The sequence below is a fragment of the Danaus plexippus genome, chromosome 11, assembly GCF_018135715.1.
Source record: "Danaus plexippus chromosome 11, MEX_DaPlex, whole genome shotgun sequence".
Lineage (NCBI taxonomy): Eukaryota > Metazoa > Arthropoda > Insecta > Lepidoptera > Nymphalidae > Danaus > Danaus plexippus.
In genome coordinates this window covers 1,455,038-1,472,990 of record NC_083544.1, presented here as the reverse complement: position 1 = coordinate 1,472,990, position 17,953 = coordinate 1,455,038, and the positions used below count along the sequence as shown (strand labels likewise).

The 17,953-nt window shown below is 31.3% G+C and overlaps 1 protein-coding gene across 1 annotated transcript; it reads right to left on the bottom strand.

The window, feature by feature from the left end:
- LOC116765865 (leucine-rich repeat-containing protein 74B-like) lies at positions 1–7,102 on the bottom strand. Its single transcript, XM_061522020.1, has 11 exons — positions 6,725–7,102; positions 6,517–6,638; positions 5,696–5,871; positions 4,585–4,728; positions 4,344–4,455; positions 4,024–4,038; positions 1,366–1,499; positions 1,083–1,275; positions 828–994; positions 591–760; positions 1–331 (listed from the first exon to the last, which is right to left on the bottom strand). The coding sequence occupies exons 1-11, from the start codon at positions 7,017–7,019 to the stop codon at positions 210–212; spliced, it is 1,650 nt and encodes a 549-aa protein (XP_061378004.1). The 5' UTR covers positions 7,020–7,102; the 3' UTR covers positions 1–209.
- Positions 7,103–17,953: the final 10,851 nt, after the last annotated feature.

Genomic DNA, 17,953 nt, shown 5'->3' with positions numbered 1-17,953 from the left:
TCGAAACAAAATAACCAATACAATGTTTGATAAGTAGCAGTTTAAAGTCAGGTATTTAAAAATATTTTTTAATTAGATAAAAATCTTAAAAATATAAGTATTCTTTATAATTCTTCTAATTCATGAATAAGATAGGCTTTTACATAATAACTAACTTAGTTAATGAGCAATCGGATCTTAATACAAAAATATGAATATTCTACTAAGTGTTACTTCTTCTTTTTCTTTTTTCCTCTCCGTCCCTCTTTTACATTCTTCTCTTCCGGTCCCGGTTCTGGCTTTGGTGGTAATTTTTTTTCAGGCCACAAACGCATCACTATTTCTGTTATACCTATTTTTTTTTTTAATAATAGAATTATTATTGAGTGATTATTTACTTGACAATGAATTTATGGCTTCCAAAATATTTAAGAAACAGTATATATCTACATATAATAAAAATGTTGTAATAAAATATTAAATAATTCTTTTTTATGTTTTTGTTGCGATTAAATCCATCTTGGCTATGAAAAAAAATTACAGTATTTTTAAAATTAACTTATGAATGCTGTTTTCATATTTAATAAATATACATAATCCTATATACTTACCTACTAGATCCATTGTTTTTCCTCCCTTCTCCAATTTCGGACCAGGAAACATGTCAGCCACACCATCAATCAGTTCGTTGTCTACTGCTATCCCAGCTATTTTCATATCACGCATTACTTGACGTGGTTGAATAAAATTTTCCAACTGTTTTTTCTCTAGAAAATATAGTCTAAAAAAATATTAAAATTTAAATTATGGTTCAATTTTTCCCTAATATGTGACATAAATAGGCTAACCCTATATCTAATTGATGTCTTTTCGAGCCTCTGGAGGTGAGGAAGTCAAATCGTTTCAGTAAAATCTCTCGCAAATCAGGCGTTGACAATACATAGTTGTGACGTACAGGTCCATAAGTTATTTTGCAATTGCGGCGATACTTCAGAGACAGAATCCTAGCACGCTCCTACAGTAAAAAACCTGATTAATGATCTAACTCATTCTTCTGTTGAAAGCCAAGTGTAACTGAAGAACAATTATAATGTCGTTGGTACCTTCACAAAATCTCTATTAACTTCTATATTATCCATTATTAAGTTGACGAGTCGAATAGACTTTATTTGTAATTTGCTAAGAAGCAAAAGAGCATCACGAGATGTTATTGGATTGTAGGACAAATCTAAAGTGTGTAGGCTAACGGCTGATTGAAGATTATTTACAATGGCTGTAACTCCTTGCCTTGAGATTCTAAAAGCGTTTTAATTAAAAGTCAATTAGTAAGGTACGTTAATGTGCACAGGATATTTTTGCTTTAATTTCAGTAAGCTCCACAATTACCTATTGTTGCTGAGATCCAATATTCTTAGCGTAGGTACAGTCAGTAACTTCCTTAAGATTCTAGATATTTTTACGGCATTCCAGGACATGTTGAGTTCAATCAAGACTTTACTACAGCTTAGTTGTTTGAGTAACTCGTTAACACCTATAAATTTAAAAGTACCAGTAAAGGTAGTAAAAATAGTCAGAGCAAAACAAATACACCTTTAAACTCTGTAAAAAAAATGGAGACTTAGACATCATGAATGAAATTTAAAAAAAAAAACTATCAATTATATCACATCCTAGTATAGTGTAGGTGACGCAAAAACTTTGTATCCCTTTTTAAAAGTATTGCGAGAACAGATGAAGGTGGAATTTAACACAGTCACTCTTTATATAGAGAAGATACACACGTCCCATTGATTTCATAGATTTTTTTTTAGATTCAATTAGTTAAAATTAATATTAAACCCTATCATTTCTTAAATAAGCTGTGTGGGAGGTTTTAGCAAAATATATTTTCTCATTTAAAAGGTGCATATATGCTATTAAGTATGGAAAATGACATCATTCAAATTCCCATCTCGGTTTCTTACAGTAGCACGGATCCGAGTAGCCCAATTTTCTATTACTCTTCCGCATAGATCCGGCTGAATTTGAGAAACGATTTGTGTTATGTTCGCCGTTAGGGCGTCGGTGGATTTTGGTTTATTTTGCATAAATCTGCGACTTCAAAAAACCCCACCATAAACGTCTAGCGGGGTTAAATCGCATAACCTTGGTGGCCAATTTACATCACCCCTGCGTGAAATAGCCTTAGTTTTAAATAGTGGCGTTTCAAATTGCTCATGCAAAATGCCAGTCGTAGCGTCCACTGTGTGGCACGTGACGCAGTCCTGCTGGAACCACATGTCGTTCAGGTCCATATGATTTAATTTGGATTAAAGGCATTCGTTATCATCACTCTGTAGAGTTCGCCATTGACGATGACCGCTTCGCCAACGTGGAAGTAACTTTTCTTAGTAAGTACAAACGGTAACTATTTGAGGATTCATTATAACTTAATGAACCCCGTGTGGGTTTATTAGGCCCCATATGCGGCAATTTTTACTTTAATAAAGCCCTCCATCCAAAAATGCGCCTCGCCGCTAAAGATGATTTTTCGGCCAATATCTGGATGCTCTTCCAACCGATTTGAAGCCCAGTTAGCGAGCAAACGGTGTTGTTTGTGTCCTTGAACTTTGAGCTCTTGGATCAGCTGAATCTTATACGGCTGCAATCTCCACTCTCACCGCAAAATTTTCCAAGTTGAAGTTTGCAAAAGACCGAAATCTTGTGCATGTCGAGGAATCAACTGTCTCTGGTTCTGCTGTACATTTTGACGGACCGCGGCGATGTTCTCGTCTAATCTTAGGTTTCTTGAACGTACAGGTGTAGGCAGATCCATTACCGAAACGGTCGTTTCTAATTTGGCCACTAAAGGGTGAAGAGTCGACTGTGAAGGGCCACCACGTCTACCGTAAAAAGAACGCAATACACGCAACATTTGCACTAGCGAACACTCATTTTGATAATAAAGTTTTATCATTTGTACGCGCTGTTCAATCGTGTAACATGGTGAATGGTAAATGGTGATTTGTCATAAGTAACTGGATAATAAACAAAAGATCTCACAAATGTCATCAAGACAAAAGTGCCGCCATGGGCCGTAAAAATCTACCCGCCCTATTGGAAAATCCTTTATAATATCGGTGAAAACTCCTCTATATGTGTTTTGTCACCAAATGTCAAACAAGGATTTTGCTATTGTACTATTATACTTAAAATAATCAATGTATTATTTTGGTCGATAATCAGCCGTGATATGAAGTTTCAATAATAAAAATTATAACACGATTTCATATGTAAATGTATTATTTTTATGAAAAACACATCTTCATGAAATTTCCACTCCACATATTTTAGTAAATCGTATAATTTCAAAATTCCTAGTGCTCAACCTCGTATTGTCAGCCATATTATATAAGGAGTGAACAAGTAGTTCATTTTTCGTACTCTCATTATGAAATCCATTAATTTACACCCATATACCATACACAATAGAAATAAATGCTGAAGGTAATAAAGGTTTTATTAATCTTAAGCACTTAATTCATGTTATGATTTAAAAATTGTGGCTTAAATGGGCAACATTAGTTTTTATTACATGTAATAAATAATATGTAAATCATCCATTCGTACTAAATCGTTAGTTAGGATAATTCAAATTATTTTAACTGACAAATTTTACGCTACTGACTATTAGGAGTACCAAAAGACATAACAAATGACTATTTTTTATCATTTCATTAAATAAAAAATTATACGTCTTTGTGGAGTAGAATTAATACTGAGTTTTATTTATTTAATGGTATATAGATAGATAAATATGTATGTATATGCACATGTTTATACTCTAGATAAAAACAAAAGAATTCATAAAATAAATCAAATCATCAAAGATTACTCCATAATGTTCTTTGCAACACATCCCAACGAGCAAGTATAAAATACATATTATCTCACTTTAAGCCGGCTATAAGGCTAAGAGTTCTAGACACTGAAAATAAAACGCAGTTTCGTTTAATATTAATGTTTTACCGCAAGGGAAAACTTTGAACTTCCCCAGTTGTTTACTGCTTGAGAACAACGCTGAGACACTGAGTGGATGTTTAAGTTGTTTTAGACTAGCTATCCCTGGCCTTCATATGACAATAGGATAATGGCAATAGATGTGATATTTCTAAATATATTCTTCAGCCTTGTTATTCATAATCTATATAAAAAGTCTAGCATACAAAAAAATAAATAGATATACACATATTGAAAAATGTTGTTGTTCCAAATGCTAAGATTTTTTTAATTTGGACTTACTACATTCCATCTTTTTTTACTAACCGACTTTAAGATCTCATTCAGAGGACAAACGTTAATGAGTTTTACTTGCCTTTGAGTACCGACATTTTGTTCCAAGAAAGATCCAAATGAGTTATGCAGTTATTTCCTTCAATCGCTGATGCAAAAAGTGACGCTGAAGCCGAAGTCAGGCCATTATAGCTGAGATTTAACCTGTACATTATTGTTATTTCTATAAAAATATCCTTAATATTTTTAATCATGTATAAACTTGAAGAAAAGTAAATCATTTTAATATTCCATTACACAATAATTTAAACTAGACAATTAATCATAGATTACTTTCTCATAATTGCCCCCCTAGACAACTGATAGGCGAGATGTTTGAAGCCATCGTCCCCAAAGTCGTTCCGAGATAAATCTAACAGCTCCAGAGACCTCGAGTATAAGTTCACCACCAATTTACGGAGACTTTCTACTTGAAGCCTGGATTTTAAATTATAAAATGATTATAATTATATTTTTAAAATTAAAGCAACGTAGAGAAAATAAATAAATAAACATATGACACGAGCGCCAATTGAACTTGTAACGTCCGGAATGTCGCGTAAAGTGAAACAACTTTTCTGGATCAATATATACTGCTAATATATAGAAATCTATTGTATCGTCATCAGCCATAAGGCTACATTAAGTTTTCTCACCTTTATTTATTTTGCAACTATGTATATCTGAATTCACACAATTTTTACACTATGAAGAGTTTTAATCGGTCAACTCAACTCTAGTAATCAACTTAATTCTGAACACTTTTAATCTATTAGTATCTCTAGAAGGTTCGAAATAATTTTTCGTGGTGATGTACAAGGACATCATTCCACCATCATAAATGATGATAAGTTGTGAAGTGTAAGTTAAGAATAATAAGTAATTTTCAATAAATATCTGAAAATCCTAAAATTTTCGCGAATTTTTATTCACATTAAAAATATTAAGGCTTTTCATGGCCAGCACTTTTTGACTGTTTCATATTTCGAGTTATTGAGCACAAAGTTACTGCAGAGTGATCGACAAAATCAAATCAAATAATTGAGAATGTAACAAATAAATACAGGTTAAATAAGAATGTATAGAGTTTTTTTATCATATCCTTTAAAGAAGTCTGTGAACGCGTACAATATCAGGTGTATCGCTTGCGCTCTACCGACTTTTCCAAACCCCGTTCTCTACTCTCTAAAATTACTCTCATACTGTAGTTCTTGTGAAAACTTCAAACACGGGAGTAAATTCGCCTGGAACGCTAGGTTTATTTTAATTAACTAAATTCTTTGTACAAGGTTCACAAATAAGCAACCTGTTAAATAAAAATGTTCAAAGCTGTTAATATACAAATAAATATTTTACTTCAGCAATCTTTTCACATTAAAAGTTAATGATTTCAAGAAGTTCATACCTGCATTCACAAAACACAAGCTCTTGTAGCGCAACATTTTCTCTTAACATCTGGCCAAGATGATAACAAGCGTCTTCGCTTAAAAAATTGGATGTCAAGTCTAACCGTCGTACGTACTGGTTGCAGTTAAGCGCCATGCTCATAGCCCGCACTCCGACAGGATTAACCCCGTAGTACTTTAATAAAATATGAGTATATATAAGGGTATATAATACTGATTCTCTAAAGTACGCTTATTAGGGATGGAAACAGAAAATAAACAGTAAGAAAAAAAATACGAGAGGTGACCTTGACAACAAAAAAATAATAATAAATTGAGTTGTACATATATAAGGTCTATAGTTATACATTTATTATGGTCCCGTAAAACTAATACAATATATAGAGTATGTATATTTACATGTTTTTGAGCTACTTGTTGAGGAATTTTTGAAGATTTGACGTTAGTGTGAAAAAAAGGAGTTTGAAATAACTACATATTGACGAAATTTATTAGATTCCAAAATATATTTCTACACATAGAACATTAACTATTGCAAGACATATACTGTCACAACTTGTTAAAAAAAAAACTTAGCCTTTTTTATTATACTGTGAAGAAAATATTTTTCAAAAATACATTTTGTTTAACCTCAAATAAATTTACTTATTTTCAACTAAGGGGTATTTTATTATATTTACTAAAGCGTTCAGAATTCCCAACTATACCCGCAAGCTTTGAATAACGTATGAGTAACGTTTACCGGCGACTGTAGTGAAGGCAATAAAGTTTTCTATCCTTTAAACGGCTCACTGCTTGAATTGTAAATAATGGTGCTTACTCTCAAATCAATGGTTTCTTCGAGCAGACCTCGTACGAAGCTCCGTACTGGCATTACTTTCATTTCTTCACACAAATCTAAATAAAGTTCTTGCCCATCCAGGGGATAAACTTTTCTTGGTTCTAAAAAATTTACAAAATATCGGAGTAAAAAAATTCAAAGTACCCTCAAGTGTCAAGACAGACAACAAGTAATCTAAAAGTGTGACCTGGGTCCAACAACGCTTCCTTGATACCCGGATCTTTTATTCCCGGATATGCGTAGTAAGGGTGTCTGATTACGGAACTCGCTGACAATGGTATATATTTAGTGCAAATTTCATCGCTGCCCGGTTTAAATAAACCCTGCTCATACAATGTCATTTTATGGCTCTTCATTGGAACTATAGACATGAGAGAAGACCATTCTTCCATTGGTGGCTCTGATGACGATAAATCATCGTTATCGCGACTATATAACTTCTTAACTGGCATTTCTTCTGATTCCTCTGAAGAAGATGACATTTTGGTTTTAATTTTACGACTCAACTTATTTTTATTGATTCGCTTAAAATAGCAGTTTCATTTATATATCGGTAAATGTTACTTTTACAAACGTTATATTGACAGTACTTTTTGTTGTCAATTGCATTTTTTTATTAAACCTTTCGAGGACTGAGAAAAGATTGTATATTCCTTATCCTAAAAAGAGTGTAGTTTGGAGAAACAAAATGTTTTAAAATATGTAATTTTCTAGGTTTACATACACAAAAAATTTTAATAGTAAAGATGAGAAACTAAAATTAAAATTTCAGTAAATAAAAATCCAAAAAATATCTAGAAACTAAATAGTCGGCGTCGCTTGAAGCAAAAAGCCTGGTATGTGCAATATCGCGTAGAGTCAACATTTGCGGAAGCCGCTTTACCAATGCTATGAGTTTTCAAATGAGGTGTCGACTAAATACGCGAGTGTATGAAAAAGCTTCTGGTTTGATGGTAATAATTTTAGTCCCCTTTCTGACTCATGTGTCTACCTATAACACCTATGAACTGGCGTATCACATTAAGACCCCGAGTAAAACCGCAAAATGTGGAGAAGGTGAAACGAGGTTAAAACTTTTCTTCTAAATAATAATTATATATGTCTCTTTGTTGTCCATGAAAATGCTTTCAAATTTATTTATAGTAAACGATACTTTTCGGCTTCCCATGACACTTCCTTTTATAAATAATTATTGAAAACAAAATGTAAATATGATTTATATGTATATTTTTTCTTAAATCCAGAAACATCTATAAAAATTCTATTCAATGACGTCATTATATGAGCAGAATAGAAGTCAATGAGTATTAAAATAAGTGTAATACTATACTGAAGATATAAAAAAATATTATTCGGAGAGCTGTCGATGAGAAGAGATCAAAATCGATATTCCGACATCATTGGGTCGCATTGTTACCTGTTATCAAATAGGGCGGTTAACGCCTCGATGATGGTTTTGTAAACTTTTTTATGCCCCCTGACGTCTGCTTTTATGACATTTTATCAAGAGTTGCGTTTTATTACGGATATAAACATTATAATAAGAAAACCCTTTGAGTTACATGAAATGTGTGACATTAAAATTATATGTATATAATTTAAATTCGCACAAGTATTGATGAATTGATAACATTTTAGTAGAAATAAGTACCTTAAAATGATTTAATATTATCTGTAGCATGTAGAGCTAGCATCATTGCGTAGTCTACATAGCTTGCAAACACGTCTGCAATCAAGATCAATTAACATGAAACCGCAATGCTCTTTGCAATGTTCCACGTTCGGAATCATAGACTGCACTAACTATTCCTACTCAAGTTCATAAAGCTGGACTTAAGGAACACTAACACGTGTGGTCAAAACCAAATGTATCAAAAATCACATTCTTGGACTACATCGAATAACAGTGTCTTAATAAACAGTTACGGACTACAATATAATAATGAAAAATTGGATACTTGTGATGATATTTACAAATAAATTTGCAGTTTACCTTAGGATTCCTTGATCACATTATATTCTGTTGCTGAATATTTAACAAGTGAATCTCAAAATCAATTTCCTTTTTTGATAAACAAATTCATACTCAGAGAAGTTCACGTATTACGTGATTTAAATATAACTTAAACTTCATTGTTAATGTAAACTTTAACAAACAATGAACCAAGATAAACAAACATACGGACGACCGTAATAATTTAAGAATCATTGAATAAAAACCAAGCGTTTCAGATGACCATTTCATAATTCACGTGTCCTGTGAAATATTCGTGACGGCGAATGGAAATTTTAAAACAAATAATCCCATACGTAACGCAAACAGAGACTGTTCGATGAAAAATAAATTACATAAATTCGGGCCAAATTGTCGCTTGTTTTTGGCACAAACGAAATAAACAAATAATAAGGAATTGTTATATTCTGATTGCTTTTTTAATAAATATCTGTTTTACCTTTGTATGTAGCTGCAAAAGTGTTTTTTTTATATTCATACGGGCAATGAATGTGTCACTTTAATTGATAGAAACGTTTTTACGCAACTTTAGAGCGGAATACCATACATTCTCACTTTATGAGATTCAAATGTAATATAGCTCTATACCGAAGCCAATATGAAATGTAATACAAGTAATACCTAGAATTTACTTGAACTTGATGTAATTGCTATTTATAAATCATGTAAGATAATTTTGGCAGTCCAAATATAACGATCTTTGTTCTCCATGTCTCATAGAAGCTATTGTAACATACTGTATAATATTATATATATTTAGCGTACAATTATTCCAATAATGTTGTGCATGTTCTATCAAGTTCTATATTAAGCAATTGCTTACAAGTACACAAAGTAGTAGTAAGTAGTTGATCCGACAATTAAACAACTATAATAATAAATTTATTACTTTATATATATATACATTAATTTTAATAACAATTTTTTTTAACGTCAATATAAGTATATCTACCAAGTCTATAAGAAATTTATCTGTTGTTTCGACTCTTCGATGAAACAACATATTTTGTTGTCGGATTTAACATAATTTTGTTTTTGTATATTGTTATTATACAATTTTATTACGCTTTACTGTGATCCAACTAGCTGAAAAGTTATAAAAAATAAATAAAAACATAGACATTGACATTATTACGTGATATTCATTATTTTATATATTTTCATGTTAGGCCATCGTTTGTATGGACTATGCTTAAGTTCAAAACTTGTGTTCTTATTAAGATATTATGGATTTATTAAAGCAAATAGAGAAATTTGGATCCAATACAAATTAAAATTAAAATATCTTTATACATACATACATAGTGCTATAGTTAGCAGCCAATTTTAAGTCAATCAGACACACTAAAAGCTATATATATCTAAACCTCAATTCCCACTTATTATTTATCTATGCGGTCAAAATCAAAATCAAAATCATAAGGATTATAACGCTAATATAGGTAATAGGCATTAGTCAACAGGTGATAGATAGGTAATAAAAATCAAATGATTTAAAACCTTTTAACTATTGTGGGGACAAATATGAGTCACACTTATTATTACTGGTTTTCAATTAATTCTGAATTCTGCGTAGGTGGTAAAGCCTAGCTGTGGTCAGATTACTCCAGCTCGAACATGGGCTGGTTCTACCGAGAAAGTACCACCCTCTCACAGAAGATCGGCGTGAAGTAGTCTTTAATGGCTGCGTTTCGTCCGATGTATGTTTCGTCCGATGCAGATGTAAATGGACGATGGTGCCCATTTTCCGTCAGTAGCACCGATTGTTTACTTGCACCTATATAAGAAAGAGAAAGCTATACATTTATGGTTCATTTTTCAACAAAATTTTCAAATAAGCAAATGGAATACTTACATATTTAGTTAGTAGTTAAGTAGCTTTGCGTTTTTTTTTCTACACTGATTATTATAATTGAATATATTAAACAAAAAACTTTACATACTTAATCTAAGGTAAATAAGTTATTTTTCTCAGATTTATACATATCAAAGACAGAATATATATTTTTTTTATTCTAAAGGGGGCAACCGAGCAGACGGCCTACCTGATGGAGGTAGTGCCGTCGTCCATGGACAACCAGTTTTGCGGATGCAGTGCCACCCCTGATTAGGGTAGAGGGGTAGGAAAAAGTGGGAAAGGGAGGGAAAAGTGAAAGCGTAGGAAAGGATGGGAAAAGAGAATGGGCAACCGGCTTTCTCACTCATCGAACGAAAGGCAGCCATTAAAGACTGCTTAACGCCGATCTTCTGTGAGAGGGTGGTACTTCCCCGGTCGAGCCAGCCCATGTTCGAGCTGCAGTAACTTGACCGCAGCTAGGTACTACCACCTACAAAATATAAATGTTAATATTTACATTGTACAAATGATACACAATACTTTTAATGTACAAATAAAATGATATTATAATAATGACTTAAATATTCCATTCATTAAACGCATTGCAACTTACTTTAGCTTATATTAACAGTTAATACAATTCACATTGTTAATGATATCGTTAGGCAGTAAGTCAGCATATCGGCAAAGACTCTCCCTGAAGACTCATTAGTGCATTGTTCTGTAGACTACAAACACATGTAATAATTGTAATATACATATATATATTATAGATTGTTACTTATCAGTGGTGATAATTTTAGCTGTATTGTCTACTTAATTTCATTAAAGTTATGACTAATTTTGTGTTAATTTGTAACACTAGCTGTTTATAGACTTAGAGGCTTAGTTGGTTTTTCTGTCTATTTTTTTAGTGTCTTTAATGAGATCGTGGAGCTCACATAACAAGTAATCGGATTTTCAAGACAAAAGCAAACATATGCTTTATACCTATTGTGTTTGTATATTATTTTTACTATTTATAATATGAAGATTGAATATAGTAAAATATTATTAAGTTGCCACAACGTGTTGAAATACTGTTATTGTGGTACGAACTAAAACATCGTTTCATATATGCACAATAGTAAACAATGAACATTCAATATTGCTAAAATTGTTTAACTAAATCGGTATTGCATTATTTGAAATTTAGTATCTTTAATGTTTAAGAACGTTTAAAATTGTTTTTAATTTTTTGCAGTTATATCTAACAGATTTTTTCTGTAGTTGCTTCAGTTTCTGTTTAAGATTTAAAATTTGAATGAATATTTTAAAAGAAAAATTTTCAATTGTATTTATAAAAAGAATTCATAAATAGTATAGTAAAAAGTAATCTAACTTCTTTGTATAAAATAAAACAATACAGAACAGAATACAGTTTTATTTGGCAAAACGGCTTGTGAATAATTTATTAAATAATAATATATCAATGTTAATACAAACTACAAAATTATTGACAAAGACTAAGCGACACGAACACTTATTAAAGTCGTTTAATAATTCTATAAAGTCTTCTTAACTATTTTTTTTTAATCTGGACAAAATCTTTATTTATAAAGAGTTTAAACTGAACTTTTCTAGTTGGCGCACCAAAACATCACATATACGTTTTATTTACTGTTTCTAGTTTTCCTGTGACATTCCTATGGATGACTTCAAAGGTCACCGTCGTTTTCTCTATAGCACTTGCAGCGATACCACTTTTGACCCTGTTTTTCGGATGAAAAGCGTTTTAAAATATTTAGCTATAGACGGCATAATTCTTATTAAAAGCATACATTCTTTCAATTCCTGATCTTTCCTGTACTCTGTGCTAATACAATCCAGATGCCTTATTAGGACTTTGATAGTCAATTCAGTTAGGTTTTTATTACAGTCATCCGCATGTAGAAGACGATTTCCATTGTGGTACTTAATTTTAAGTCATATTTTTCTAAAAAAGCCCACCGCCGATGTTTTTTGACAGCAAGTCCTTTTTATTTTTTGAAGCCTTTCGTGCTTTAACGTCGGATATTAAAGTAAACTTTTTTCTATGAAGGTACTCACAAAAATGTTTAAATGCTTGAACGAGAGAAAGGATATCAAGCTCATTAGAATTATAACGACTTTCAGCATTGTTACTTCTCAGGATCGGAAAGACACTACTTTTGCCTCTCTTCAAGGACTTGAACTAAAACAGCTCGAAATCATAAATCACTACCAAGAATGTATCACTTGATTGGTACATCTTCTTGACACAATGTCAATACATTAATCTCAGTTGTTGTATTATCATGTTTGTTGCTTCTTCGTGTCTCTAACTCTATTGAATTTTTGCACCTCGTTTGGCCAATTTATACAAAGAAGCCATTCCTTGAGAAATCCGGAATAATTTTCCTACAATAACAAGCTAAACTATTTTCTGATTTTTTGAACAGTTTTTGGATCTGGCGGGTTGAAAAGAGTTTCGACTTTCTTAGAGCTGAATTGTAGTTCTCCGACTGATATGAAGTTTCCCAGATATTCTATCGGTTTTTTGAGGAAGCTACACTTACCAATGTTGTCTAAGAAACCAACTTGGTGAAGTGCAATCCGTGGCAGTCAACGAAGTTTTAAATGTAAAAAGCAGTATTCTCAATTGTTTCTATAGCAATTTGTGTCTGGTGGAATTCAGCGGCCATATTTAAGGTTGTATAGAAATATGCGTTTAATAGCTAATCTATACAGATCGATGTTAATGGTAGCGGGTAGTGCTCATAAAGGTTTTTTGCGTTAAGTCCTCTAAAATTCTGACTGTCGATACCGTTTTTCGAAACCGTTACCTTTTTCTTTCCCAGGATGGTAGGACTAACTGCTTTCTCGTACGATTCTGTTTTCTAAAATTCCCTTAATAATACAGGGAACTTTATATTTTTCGACAAGATTAAGACAGCCAAGATGTCTTGCTATGTATATGTGACGGTTTTTAATTCTCGTTCAGAACAGACTGTCAAAATGCAAACGTCAATAGTTTCAATGATTTTCATGACGCTTAGAACATAATTTCAACTCAGAAGAGTTATATAACTATACAACCAGAGGACATCCTGAAGGATGCTTGTATTTCTTGAAAGTTTCGTGATGTAAAATGATCCGTGCTGAGCTATTACCTCATATGTAAATATTATATGATAAAGGCGTATATACAATTTGAATTATAAATAGTTTTTGACCTAGGTAGTTGCAATAACTTTTATAAACTTTAGCAAAATTAATAAATAACCACCACTTAAAATTTATGTTGCACCCGTCATGCGGGTTCGATAACACCGTACCGCCGATACAGCCAGTCTGACAAGTGATGAGCGCTCTATACCTGCCTGAATTGTAATTTAGTAACAATTAATGGTTATTTTCTGAGATATAACCTTATAAGGGATTTTTAAATAGCTTGTAGTTTTGGAATGTTAATCAGGGGTTTAAAACGTTATTCAGGGGTTTTTCATATATTCCAATTAATGAAGAAAAATATACTGTTTACATAATGTGATAATACTTTATCTCTTGGATTTTGATTGTTTGTTTGTTTGTTTTTGTTTTTGTTTGTTCTTTGCATCGTATGAATAGAAACAATATTAAATCTTAAGACAAATAAGTAAGGAAGCAAATCAAACTTTTAATGATTGCTCATTATAGTTCAAATGTAGTTAGCGTTTGCTTGTTTCGTGCACTGAGTTTCTGATCCAAATAATGTAATCCTCTTACAGAGGTCTTATAAATCTAGCAAAGGTATTGAATCTGCATGTTGCGAATTGTTTGTATCGTATATATCATTATTATTTTGTCCTTTAATGATTCATCTCATCGTATCAGCTATCTCTAAAGCAATCAACAAATTTATTATGTAATGGAAACTTTCTAATAATACCCTTAAACCTTTGACTTCTATGCGAAAGTACAGTTTTCGGGAGCCTTGAAATATTCCTTAGTCTGAATAAAGTTACTATAGAATTAAACTCGCTAATTGTAAACTAAATACATGTATAATATAATACTATACTGATATATATTTTTGTTAACAATAATATATCCAGAAATTTTGTCTACAAGTAGTCGACAAGATTTTTTTATATGGTGTTGTCAACTATATAGATACATGTATCTTATTATAAAAGTTGGTAGCTGGTTTTCATATAGTATACAGTTATAATTTATAAATGTCAACCTGCAATAAAAAATATACATATATTAATACATACATTTTGTATTTTAGATAATATTCTGGAGGTAAAAATATTTTTTTACAATCGAATACATACAAAGATATCATCTTAAAATTGTTTTATAATTTTACACATTTCAAATCTACAGCAAAATATTGTAATTTTAAACAAAGTTATACTGAAGATTAATTTTTTTTTATTCAATTTCTTTTTAAACTGAAGAACTTTGTATGTACAATAATGTTAAACAGTTTTTCGCAGCCGCCTTTCAAGTGCAGAAGCAACGGTATTATCTGAAGATAAAAATACGAATTAAAAAACTTTACAAACTGTAACAGTTAGAATACAAATTGGATGACTTAAAGAACTTACACAATTTTTAAACAGGTTGTTGTAAATTTAAATAAAAACCAATATCCTCCTTAATATATCTACTTACATATAGTTTTGTTTGTAGCACCATTCTTAAACGTTTAATTATGGTTCTATCCAACCATTTTCTATAAATTTTCTGCCAATATGCTTGTAAAGTATAAATTTAGTATAAAACCAGTTAAGTACTTTTTCATATATTATCTATAAATAACTTAGTTGTCTGTTTTTAATGAAGTAAATGTAACGACAACTCATTGGAGTCATGTGAGACGAAACCTCTTATCATTCAATGGATTCACCCTGCGGGTGCCGGGTCCATCGCGTTGCAGAGAGAGGAGCTTCAACAGTGCCTGGGACTTGTGACCCAGGTGTAAGTTTAAGTGGCCGATCCCAACCCTCACCTCCATCGTCTAAGCTCCTCTCTCTACATAGCCAAAATTGTAAAGAACACAGAAAGGCTGCCTTCGAAGTACGTTCCAAGAATGAATTGATATTAGTTCTGGACAGGCCTAAGTATTTTACTAGGTTGTAGAGACATTTAGCTCATAGCTATATCATAATATACGACGGGCTCCCACTTTTTACTTAAAGTATATTAGAAAGAATGTAAAAATATATAAATAAATTTTAGAGGATTTTGTTCAAAGTATTAGACATTAAAAAAATAATAACACACATAGACCGTGTAGTAAATCAGCTTTCTTACTTGTTTGTATATTATAAAACGCAAAGTAATTTTTTTTTGTATAAAATAATAATAAATCTTCACACAAATATACAAACCTCTTTCTTACAAATATTTTACCCTTTATTGTTTGCTTAAAAACATACACTCAATAAAATATAGAACCAAATAGATACATATTTCTGTATGAATTTAATGCCACAAAATGCCTAAAAATCTATGCTCAGCTCCATAAAACTTCATATGGCTATAGGTGATAAAAATATAAATAGGGGTCTAAAAGATGGAAGGACCAACTCGACGGTAGTTAAAATTTGAGGTCTATCCCAGTCTTACACTCTAGCAAAGCCCACAATCGGTCGGTTTTCCAAAGATTCCGAAATAATATTTTAGATCCGAATAGTTTGAAGGGCTTCGGCTTTTTTATATAAAAACAGTACCTGCCATCGCAGGGTGTTGTACTTTCCTCTGTCAAATTGGGGACAAAGACTTTGTTATTATATTAAGTTAATACTCTACTTTTATTAGGTTTGCTATGGTCTAACTACTTGTTATTTTGTCTACACTGCAGTTGTTGTTACTCGGCTACAGGTTAAGTCCTACTCGATATAACCCTGCAAATACAATAGTCAGTAGAATGATAATTTAAATATTATTTAATTCATATGTATAGATTTAGCATTCCCGATTATAAACATCATTATTTGTTTCCATATAATTATACATTGCTTAACGCAGCGATTACGGTGAGAACCAGTTATAAGAAAGAATCCAATTCCTGGATGTTAATTTACTATTCTTATTAAATATTTATAATAGATTCTTTTGAAGCAATTTTACACCAGCTACTATAGGAGAGTACTTGTTTACATAACTAACTAATAAAAATAAATATACCGCAAAAATATTAGTAAGTTCGGTTCGTTGAGTTATTTACTTCAATGTCTTCTTAACAAACCCAACCCAAAGACGGGTTTAGTTGGCCAAAATCGTGAAAAACAATGGGGTTTCCGTTGATGGAGGCAACAATCATAAAAACACCATTACATAGTCGTTAACAGATCCGTAAAGTGGAGATAAATAAGAAAGATATACGAAAATACTTTGTGTTTGCGACAGACAGGTAACTATTATTCAGCATCCAAAAGCTTTTTTAAGCAAATTTTTTATGAGCTGATTTATATATTTATACAAAATGAAAAATTGTAAATAAGCCTTTTATATACATATATATAGTTTGGTATTAAGTTAAATTATAAGATTATAACGATTTTTAGTTTTATCATTTTAAAAATTACAATAAAGTCCTTAAGCTTATTAAATATATACATATACAACTCCTCTTATTAAAAACCAGTCCCGAAGTACATGTATATAAATATATATCCACGTATATATGTGTATGTGTGTGTATATATTTAAATTTATAAAGATTTCAATAGTAATTTTGAAAGTGTGAATTAAATTAATAATTGCAATAATTAAAATAATTCACAGACCGCTATTTTCAGCAACTTTCATACAATACGAGTACACCGTAACTCCACCGAAATAATTGACGCGGTTCTGTCTACATTTAATACAAGTTTTAGTTTAAATCAGCGCCACGGTCGTTACAAACGTACTCAACAGAATATTAGTACTAACATCACAAGTTAATTTCATTAGAACCTTAATTTTTAAGTCATTAACCAAAATATAACATTTACATTGTTCTTCAACGATGCAATAGTCAATAGTCAATAGTTGACTGACAAATTTTTATTGTGATCATGTAATAATTACTAATTGACAAGAACGACATTTTGATCTCAAAATACGTAAGCATGCAGAGTGACTTATAATTTAACCGCGCTTGTTGAACCATTAAGAAACAATATTAAATAGTTATTATATAAGGTTAGTTTAATTAATGAAATATCCCAAAACCATGTTGTAGTATTCAAATTATTTTTACTAAGTTTCAAACAATTTTTACTAAAATTATAACTAATGGGAAGCTCATATATAAGCCCCTTTTTGCATTTAATTGTTTATGTTGTAATCAAATTATATACTACTTAAAAGAGACATAGACAATATGAAAAATAATGATAAGATTGAGGTAAAATAGTTTCAGGCTCGCATTCAGAAAAACACTATTAAAATATGGAATAGTTTATTTTTGAAAGAATTATTAACTTGATTCATTTATTTGAGAAAATCAAAAGCGCATCAGCACTTCTAAAGTAAGAAATTAAATAAAAAAAATAGTTAACCCGTCGTCTTGGACTTGGAAAATA